This window comes from Trachinotus anak, unplaced genomic scaffold (genome assembly GCF_046630095.1).
Source record: "Trachinotus anak isolate AG129_WGS33_773 ecotype Australia unplaced genomic scaffold, CSIRO_AGI_Tana_v1 ptg000011l, whole genome shotgun sequence".
NCBI lineage: Eukaryota > Metazoa > Chordata > Actinopteri > Carangiformes > Carangidae > Trachinotus > Trachinotus anak.
This window is the reverse complement of record NW_027273862.1, coordinates 5,035,069-5,045,745: the sequence shown is the minus strand read 5'-3', so window position 1 is coordinate 5,045,745 and position 10,677 is coordinate 5,035,069. Positions and strand designations below refer to the sequence as shown.

Genomic DNA, 10,677 nt, shown 5'->3' with positions numbered 1-10,677 from the left:
CAGATCGTGTTTGTCTGCTGGCGTCTCTTGCGGGTCGATGTGAGATAACTCTTTAATTACAGCGCTGAACTTTACAGACCTGACTTTAGAGGAGACTGGCTTTGGGCAGGTGACTCTTAAAACTCTTTAAAAAATGAGATCCTGATGATGATTAAAAAGTTACAAAAAATAGTCTGAGGCTCTTCTGCTGCTGCTTAATTCAGTCGGTTTTGACTTGGCTCGTAAAAATAGGCAAAAAAGGCAGCGTGTGACATGACCACAACAGTTTCACCCCCCGGGGTCTGGCAACGCTTTAGGGGCTTTACCTGTCTTCTCCCTTTGTTTCAACTAGAGGAGGGAGTAATTACAGAGCTTTTGAATTGTTTAAAAACTCGCACACCCGTCTTCCACTATGAACATTAAACATCAAATGAGACAACATATAAACCTAATGGCACTAATAATCACAGAAAGGAACAATATAAACATGGAGTTCATATCAGGCCTACATCCTTCAAAACCTTAAAGTAATCAGTGGTTAACTGACCAAACAACATGATCAATGTTTCCTAGGGCTAATAATAAATGTGTGTTGCACAGCAGGCCTGTGATTAAATGTGAATAATAATAATAATAATAATAATAATAGACATTGTGGATCTCAGAATTCACACCTTAGCAGAGTCTTATTGTTACCAACATGAAGATTTTGGTTGTTTACTCCAATTTTGCCTTGTAATCCTCTGGAGATGACCATTTGACCCGTGGTCTGGTTGTATATGTCTGTGTGACCTGCTAAATGCTGGTCTGTTTGGTCCTTTGTCTCTGTTCCCTATCAATTTGATAGTTTGATGGTGGGAAGAGTAAGAAAATGTCAAATTCCAGCCCATAACTCTGCATGTCCTTACTACGAACTTCTTTAATGGCTTGTGACTGATGCCAGGCCGGGTATGTCCACTACAAAGATCAACAAATAAGCACAGGAGGTCATCATCATAACTTTCTGTAAGGCAATTTTGATTTGAAAGAGGTGGTCAATGCTGAGCTGTCACTTTAAGTTTACTGCTGCTGGATCTCAGATAAACTCAGTAAGATGCTGAATCTGCTGCATTAAACAGCAATATGATCCCACCTGACCTCAGGATGCATTTTGTTCTCCTTCAATAATCTATGTTGTTTAGTTATTTTGTGATGCCGTGTTGGTCACATCCCATGGGACAAAAGTGAAGACTAATCTCAGTGGGATCCTAATAATTAAATTAAGTAATAATATAATTAAATCCATAATATCTATAACCCAAACTAATGAGGTCCCGTCCTTTCACATTTAAATCTTGTTGCAACATTTACAAACAGACGTATGACCACACTTTACAGAACATAAGTGGGCAAAACATTATTTTATTCATTGGTACAAAACATTTGAGTCTACATTACAGTATAAAATATAAAAATAAATGTTAAAGACAACTAACATCTAGACATAATTTGGACAGTTACAATCACAGCAGTTTCAAAGTAAGAGAGGTGTGTGTGTTTATGTGTGTGTGTTTATGTGTGTGTGTATGTGCGTGCGTGTTCAGGAGGGAACCCAGATGTTGCCGTGTGTGTCGGGAGCCTGGTTGTAAGGAATGTTCCAGATCCAAGGCTGATCTGAAAACAGGCAGAGAAGAGGTCAGTACAATCAGAGGGATACTATGTTTAAAGGGCCATTACACTGGACAACATGGCTGCATTTGTGCAGTGTTTTCATTCACTGTGTAAGTGGAAGAGCAAGTCTCATACAAACATTAATATCTCTGCAGCTCCTCTGACATCCCATTCATTATCGTTGTTCATCGATTTTAAATTATGCACATTCAAACGTGCTGGTTTGCTGAATGAAACTGAATTGCATTGGCTGTGCTTCAGAACTAAACAATATGAAATGGTTTAGATTTAACTAATCATAAGTTAGGAACAATATTTTACTTTTATTCTACTAATATTCTACTAAAATAAGTGACCCTCAGTCCCACCCTGTTTCTATACTGGAGCCAGAAACAAATATTACCCACAGTGCATTTCACAGTGAACATAGCAGACAGAAAACGACCATGATTTTCATGATAGATGACATTGTGACTGCAATTTGAACTAAAAAAGGTTTAACTGACCATTGTGTTCAGTACAACGCTGAAGTTGAAATTTCTATTTTACCCATACCAAGACACATCAGTACAAAAAGAGATCAAGTGGTATTTTAACCTGTAGATAAATATATACAGTAGATTTCATACACAACACCACACACATTCCCGTACCTTTAGAAGAGTAGCTGGTAGGAGGGAGGTCAAAGGGCACAGGGAAACCAGAGGAGGATGAGGAGACAGGAAATGGATTTTTGTGAACAGGGAAGGTCTTCATGTTCTGTAAAGAGACAATCATCACACTAAATAAACATAATAATACACTTCTGTATAATTCAGAAATCAGGAAGAACAACTTTTGTCATCCAGTATGTGTAATACTGTCATTCATATGTTTTAATGATGAAAACATTTAGAGGTGTGCATGATTAATTCATGTTGTCACATTCACTGCAGCCATGTCACTCCAGCAGTCGAAACATATCAGTGTAGAGCTACTGTTTGTTCGTGTGTGCTGCGCTTACAAAGGCAGAGGGCACGTAGAGGACTCCCAGCTCGTACGAACGAACCATCACCTGACTGTTGTTCTTCTCCAGGGCACCCCACGCTGCTTTGGACAGGTTGGCACTGAAAGACACACAGAAAGAGGGTTTAATTTATGTTTATGTGCATCTGTGTTATAAGGAAAGGATCATTTCTGCACATAAATAACATGACGTGATCATTTTAGATCATCTGCATTAGTGTGGGTTTTTTTTACAACACAATGCTGCCAAAATGTTTGGCAGCTGGTTTGTCTGTCTCTAAAATAAAAAACAAAACAATTCATATGTACAAATAAAGAAACATAAATAACTTCACTTAATGAAAATGAACAAATGAAATGAAGCTCTCACACTCACCTTGTGACGAGGAACCAGGCAAGCTGAGTGAAATCTGGTGACGCCCTCATGTATGTCTTGATGTGCGGCATTGCATGACTTCTTCCTGTTGTATTTGCCTTCCAGCGGCTATGTTCACACACACACACACACACACACACACACACACACACACACACACACACACACACACACACACACACACACACAATATTTCACTCATCTGTTCAATTAACTTGAAAAATGTGGCTTTGTGGACAGAACTGCATAAACTAACCAGTAACCAGGTGCAGTATTTGGTGTATTATCAATAAACCACAGATGTTGTGACTAGTTAACCCGCTCTACAGACAACTTTCAGGTGATGTTACATTATGTTGGAAGTCCGACACTGGCTAGGAGCAGCTTTCTCATATATGGCAGCTTCATCATCTCAGTAATATTAGCTGCCATACAAAATTTGTTTGTCAACTAAATTAGCTGATTATTCAAGGGAAACACACTGCTCATTAAAATCTATTTATCTAAATCTTCTAAAGTATACAAATATCTGCATTCAGAACCAGGTTGTTCCTTTACTGGTGGACCTACACACACATTACAGTAATTTTCAGACATCATTCTTAAATCTCTTAATCACTTGTCATGCATTTAGCCTCTAGGAAAGCACAGTCTCAACGGGACCCTTGGCGTTGCAGTGGAAAATAAACAAAAAAAGCGACAGCTAGTTTGGGAGTGGCAAGATGAGAAAAAAAGGACTGCAATACTGATGATGTAACTACCAGTGCACCCTTACAGTAGGACTGAATTGTGATGAGTAGTAGCAAAGCATTAAACTTACTGAAAGTAGGAGTGGAGCCAGAGCTGTTTCTGAGCTGTTTGGATGCTGTAGGGGAGAGAGCCTCCCGCTGGAGGATAGAAAAGATGTATATCACAATTAAGTACAAAACAGTCACCAAATAATACAGATCAATCAAGACAGTACAATATATAATAGATAAATAAATAAATGAATAATCAAGCACACTTAATAAATTCTTCTCCAATATACAATAGACATATTAATATATATGAATATATAAAAACAGTGCTCACCTGGATAGCCCTCTAAACTAGTCCTCACATCTTCTACTGATGGATACAGCTGCAAAATGTCAACCCATTAGCATCTCATTCAGTCTAATCTCAATTTCTGAAACTGGTTTATGTTTCTGTAAATATCTGCATTTGACGAGACACTTAAGAGAGAGAAATTTCTATCAGGCATGTGACTAAAATGACAGGGCATGTCCGAGATCACACAGAACTGAAAAGCAGCTCTTTATTGAGTCTTTTGAAATTGATTTTTGGTAATTGAATATCCTGCAGGGACTGTAAGGAAGTGTAAACACGTGATGCTTGTTGAGCAAGTGGCAACAAATGCTAAAAGAACCTAGTACCCAAAAGCAATTGCAAAAGCAGTCAAAGAAATAAAATTGTACTCTCTCTCTCATAGCATTTGAATGCTGCAACATTCAAGCAAAAGACCACATCAAGTTAATGCTGGAGGAACATACCAAGTGCATGGGGGGGTCTGAACGAAGAGAAGATTTCCCCAGTGTGGTCAAGGTGCGTAGAAATTCCCCTGCCAACCATTTGGTCTTATCCAGCCCCATGGAGCCGATGCTGGAGAACTGGCCAATCAAAGGCCACCGTTCCTCGCCGGGTATTGGTTCTGTGTGGTCATACAACAGCTAGAGAAATAAGAAGAGAAGAAAGACGTGTAAATAGTCACATTATTATATTATTATTAAACTATTTTAATGGTGTTTCTTTGGAAAATGACTTAAAGCAATATGAACAGTTCTGCTAAAGCTCTGACTAAAAGCCAGTCAGCATCCAATGTGAACATTAGGACTTTTCTCAGGTACACCAGACATTTTTAGATCGATATCCTGAATACCAGGCAGCAGAAGTTTCAATTAATTTCAATACAATTTGAAAATCAATGTACAGAGGCTTGAAACTCATCTCAGACATCACAGTGAGTATTAAGCTTGTCTTGTTATTGGGTAGTAATGCAACATGTTTTGTGTTTGTGCGATTTTAAAATTAAAAGTCAGCTGCTAAACAGCAACATTTATAATGCAAGAAATGGATAAATTTGCATCATCCTGTCCACACTGTCCGTGTTCGTTCATTTATAAACATCACTGATTGCCAGGTTTCACTTTCCAAAATCATCTGTGTGTGCAAAGCCATTCAGTAGCAAACTGTTACATCTCGCTTGTTGAAACTTTCCACAAAAAATGTAATGACATCGGCACAATAGAGTTTTAAGACCTGATTTCCAATGCATGGACTACAATCAACTTAAACAAAAAAATTTGAAATAAATTATGTGAGAGTGTGATGAAGTATTTCTGTAAAATGGTTAGAAATAATGATTTGTAGTACAAGAAAAAACTCTCTTTTAACTCTAAACTTTTTTTTGCTCTCTGTGTCATTTATGTAACACAGTACAGTAAGTAAGAAATAAACTCACAACACTGCACAAAAGCCCCATCTCTCCTCTTAGTGAAAATATTAGACTGTCAGTAATATAAAACCTAACATAATTAAACTCCTGGCAGCTGTTGACTTTTCTTTGTCTTGGACAACTGTAATTTAGTGACAAGTTAGCAAGAGAAAGGTAGGATGAAAGGGAATTAGAGAAGGAAAAAGTAATTTCTTTTTACCTTCCTCAGCCTCAGGTGGCCCCAGCGCTCCATGTCTGAGCCAACATACCTGCCTGGGGTTGAGCCAACCAAATACACCCTGAAAAGACAGGACGATATTAGTGTAGCCCGTAATCCAGATGTTACATTCACAAACAACTGCACTGAACTAAATCACAACTGCACAATCAACATTTAGCAACACACTAATACAAATGTTACCTGATTGGGTGTGAGAGTTAAAGTTATATTTCCTTACATCTAAAGAAATGTTAACATAGAGTCTGCATCACATCTGTATGTATGCACATGTGTATCTGCAGGTGCCTCATGTTAACCTGGTCTCCGACAGGTCGTGCTCTTTGATTCGTTGGATCCACTCCTCGAGTTCTGGTGCGCGGTACGATGCCAGGTAATCCAGCAGGTCCCTCTTGAAGAAGGTGGGTGACTCACCTGCACTCGCACTGCTGCCCTTAGGTAACCGAGGAAACAGAGGGCTCATCCACATCCTGGTTTGGAAATAATAGAACCATAAACAAACCTTACACCCTGCAGCATGTTGGACTGTCTTTCGTTTTCATGTGTTTAATAATGGTGGAAATAATTACTGGAACAGACAGACTCACCCTTGCGTTTTCTGGTACCAGTCGGCTCTGATGAGGTTGGAGGTGAGAATAATGACTCTGAAGCCTTCCTCATACCACAGCAACATCATCTTGCTGCGCAACGACACAGACAGTGTTAATAATTTCATGCAGAGCGTACAGGGAGTCAAAGATGATAAAGCATGATAACACTGCAATAATAATAAAAGCAGACATTTTGACTTGACATAGCAGAAAAAGCACAGGTGTATCTAACAGGTGCAAGTAATTAATGTTGTTATTAATGTTACTGATTACACCTGGGCTTGTCCTGCTCCAACGGGTCAGGATGTCTGTCAGGGTGGCATCACTCACACCTTTATCATTTATATTAATACACAGAGTTTGGAGACATCACCTCACTCCAAGCATCCACCTGACTGAAGGTCTAATGAATCAGCCTAATTGAAAACACGTGTGGGCGTACAGGGCGTTTATAAGTGTGAAAGCTAGAGACGTCCCAACAGCAATGTCCAAAACTGACAACGACAAAAAATCAGCAGGTATAATGCCAGGTAAGGAGAGAAATTCTTACGTGTGATGAGTTCCAAAAGCAATATCCAGCTTGGCCTGTCACAGAAAAGCACACGCATTAGTCCCATTTAAAGGGAAAAGGTACAGTCTCACTCACAGGAATATCCCACTATGACTGTTTCACTTTGCAGATTAAAGGGTATAAAATATCAACCAAATTGTACTTCAAAAAAACTGCACTTCACTAACTGTTTTCTGTGGCGGTGAAGACTATACCTGGCAGAATCGAATATGTGGAAAGGGCTGAGCCTGCTGGAGCAGCCGGGCCTTGGCCTCCCTCTTATCTCCGTGGACAATCAGAACTGGACGATCCCTGAAAACACAATCACAATTTATTATTATTGATTTGATGCATACAAAAAGAATAAAAGAATTTCATCATCCAGATTTGAGGCTTGTAAAACCCTCAACCAAGCCAAACAAACAATCTCCTAAATGCTTCCCAGATAGTTTTATACATTTATTGTTCTGTTTCTTTTTAGACACTGTTGAATAAAAGTATGAATTCATTCATGGCAAGCAGCAGAAGTGCACAATGAATATGTATGTTGTAATAAGGGAGCTTCATTTGCAATCATAAAGTCTACAACAGATTAAGAAAAATGAGTATAGGTTTGTGATAATGTGATGGTAGCAAAGAAGCAGAACTTACCTGAACTCCGATGGGTACTGTTTAACCATCCAGGCAATATCAAAGCAGTAGTTAAACTAGGAAAAAAAGAGGATATTAACGGCTGAAATCCACTCTAGACCTGGCAAAAAAGAGTCTACAGCCATGATAGCAGCTCTGTGAGGCTGGACTTAGGCACGGCGGTGCTTGAGCTAAACAATAATATCTGCATGCTAACATGCTCAAAATGACAATGCTAACATGCTGATGTTTAGCAGCTATAATGTTTACCGTATTCATTTCTTTCTTTCTGAGGTTGATGGGAATGCCATTAGTTTTTTGTAGATATTTTGTAATAACTGCAAAACCAAAAACCTAAACCTAATTTAATTTTCACCTCATGACAGCACCAGATAATAAGTCACTTAAAGTCACTGGGTTTCATCCTCTGGGCACCAAAACTATACAATTGTCATTGTCGAGACGTTTGACTAAAAAACTAAAATGTCAACCTCATGGTGGCACTAGAGGAGAAGTCAATAGTCTTCATCCTTTGGAGACTATGAATGTCTGTAACAAAGTAGCGTGTGCTATCATGGGTAAAAAAGAGGACATAAAATAGCTTTGTCAGGTTACATGGTTACTCACCTGAACAGACTCTTTCAAGGTCCCAAATAACGGGGAGAGAATGTCTAGGTGAAAGAAAATAGTAAAGATTACTTGATAAGACTAATTAATAAAAGACTGATGATGAGAAATGATGGTAGCTGTGCTCCACTGGTTTCAAATGTGCAAAAGATCCCCACAGAAATCAGCAGTCACAAACAGGTGCCATGATCATGGGAGGAATAAAACTCAAACTCACCTTTAATGTGCAGTGCTCCACTGTTGTATTTCCTGTCCAGGCCTGTGACTTTGTTGAGGTAAAACCTGTAGGTGTCATTCAGACAAGGAATACTGGACTCAAAGAAGTCCTCTGGCTCGTCGATGTAGTAGAACCGGCCGTGGGGACTGGGAGGACGCTCATTCACCACCTTCGGTTTCTTTGTTTTGGGGCTTGGAGGTTCCTTCTTTGGTAAGTTACTGAGACTTTTCACATCTCCGTCATCTCCATCACTATCTGAGAGAGCCCAGCCTGAACCGTCTGACACCTCTTTCTTCCGCTTTCCAGCCAATGAAGGACTAGTTTCATACTTTACCGGATTCTTCTGGTTCATTGCAGCTGACTGTCTGGCCTCAGAGCCAATGACAAGTGAGGACACAGCAGGTTTGGTTGGTTCAGCTTTCACCTCCACAGTGGCTGATACTGGTTCCAGTTTGTGGCCAGGGGGAGAGGCAGACCGACATGAGCTGCGACCAGATACAGCTGGTTGGTGGGGCTTAGATGTTGTTTTCCCGGAGGGTGGAAGATCATCATCATCATCATCACTGCTGGAGATGGTCCACTTCCCGTGTTGACTGTCCTGAGACATGCCTGACCAGAGGCACTCAGGATGAGTGAGCTTATGGTCAAACCACTGGTCAGTCAGTGAATAGGCCTGAATTCAAAAAGAATACATCTGCATTCAAAATGCAAATCACATATTGATATGGCTTAAATTTACCCTGATTTTACCTGCATTGTCACCTCCACCTGTTTGCCTTATCTTCGTACCCTGACTATGACAATTACTGTTCATAACCTAATGGAGATAGATTAAATTTTGAATAATAGAGTATGTTTTGCAGAAATGATTTATTTGGGTGTCTCTGACCAGGGAGTAAGATGCATAGGCTTTTTCAAACTGTGGTATAAACTGTGGACAAAATGCATATAGACATGAAAAATATGTTAAGACGAAAAAAATGAATTAGCTACACAAAAACAGACAGCAGTGAAAACAAGATAGCTCATTTAAAACATATCGAGTAACAAATCTCTAAAGATAATCCAAGAAAAACACAGATCGTGCAAGTTATGCATTGATTATCAAACAGAAATACGATAAGATTGTGTGTTTGCTTTACCACGTCAGATAAATGAGCCGCAGCGCAGGTTAATGCTGTTGTGAATGTAGAGACTCTTATCAATCCACCGCTGAGCAAACTTCATACAATGCACCTACATTAAACACGCACAAACACTGTGCAGGAACAAGAAATATGTGTCCGGGTCGAAACTCGATGTGGCGGAACTGCACGAAGGTTCCGCCACATCGGCGAAATGTAAACACAAGCTACGGACGGTGTATGATACAAGGACTCCTTATAATAATAACAACAACAACAACAACAATAATAACAATAACAACAACAACAACAACAACAATAATAATAATTTTATTTGTTTTATTTGGTGAAGCAAGAAAGTGACATAACATAACTTGTACATACTGGGATAGAGGTTTCTTATACTGTATGTTGGGTGACGCATTTTGATATCTTGTCCCAGAAATCATATTTCATAAATCATTGCTGGATTGGGACAGTAAAGCACAAGGAATATGGGAATTAAAGGCCCAGAGATGTTGATGAGGACTGTTGTGAAGAAACAGAAACACAGGTCAGAGGTCAGAGGTCAGGGGGACCCCACACAGCACATTACAGTGTGGAGATTAAGTCTGGGCAGCATGTCCACTCAGTCATATCAACAAACAAGGTTCAGAAAACTAGTGTTTAAAAGGGCTTACAACAGAAAAAGGAAGAAAATGAAAATTTAGATTTTACATGCATTTATTCACATTTCATTTAATACAAAAAATATAAAACGAACTGTGACTATTTGAAGCTTTACCACATTTCTCTGCTGGTGACCAGTAAAACCCGACTCCACTGGAGCAGTTTGGGAGGAGAGCCTTTCTGCTCTTATTCTTGTAAATTATCTGTTTTAATGTTGTTGCTGTCCATTTTTACTGCCTTTGACTTGTTCTCACTGTGTCAAATGGTCTCATAAGACATGCTGAATAATCAATTCAATTCAATCTCTACTATTTAAAACAACTTCTATGTAATAAAACATGTAAACAAATGCAGATAAAATGAATGAGATTTTAAATTACTACTTCATTTCATGCTATTAATTGGTTATTATACAGAGGTTGTTGTTTATTGTGATTCACTACTCTGTACAACCATGATAGCAGAAAGCCATAATTTTCCAGATGAAGCCGAAGAAGGACAGGAAATCCTCTTTCACTACTTCCTATTGCAGTTGTGCACCACCTC

The 10,677-nt window shown here is 39.2% G+C and overlaps 1 protein-coding gene across 2 annotated transcripts; it reads right to left on the bottom strand.

Moving 5' to 3' along the window:
• Positions 1 to 1,364: 1,364 nt before the first annotated feature.
• Positions 1,365 to 9,620, bottom strand: tdp1 (tyrosyl-DNA phosphodiesterase 1). 2 transcript variants are annotated; one of them, XM_071488168.1, is made up of 16 exons: positions 9,481 to 9,620; positions 8,339 to 9,011; positions 8,122 to 8,165; positions 7,516 to 7,571; positions 7,080 to 7,176; positions 6,865 to 6,899; positions 6,312 to 6,404; positions 6,024 to 6,194; positions 5,707 to 5,785; positions 4,546 to 4,722; positions 4,085 to 4,133; positions 3,831 to 3,897; positions 3,011 to 3,118; positions 2,633 to 2,735; positions 2,283 to 2,388; positions 1,365 to 1,632 (listed from the first exon to the last, which is right to left on the bottom strand). In XM_071488168.1, the coding sequence occupies exons 2-16, from the start codon at positions 8,943 to 8,945 to the stop codon at positions 1,559 to 1,561; spliced, it is 1,866 nt and encodes a 621-aa protein (XP_071344269.1). In that variant the 5' UTR covers positions 8,946 to 9,011; positions 9,481 to 9,620; the 3' UTR covers positions 1,365 to 1,558. The 2 variants fall into 2 exon arrangements, with proteins under 2 accessions (XP_071344269.1, XP_071344268.1); XM_071488167.1 differs by lacking the exon at positions 9,481 to 9,620 and adding an exon at positions 9,089 to 9,230.
• Between the last annotated feature and the right edge of the window lie 1,057 nt (positions 9,621 to 10,677).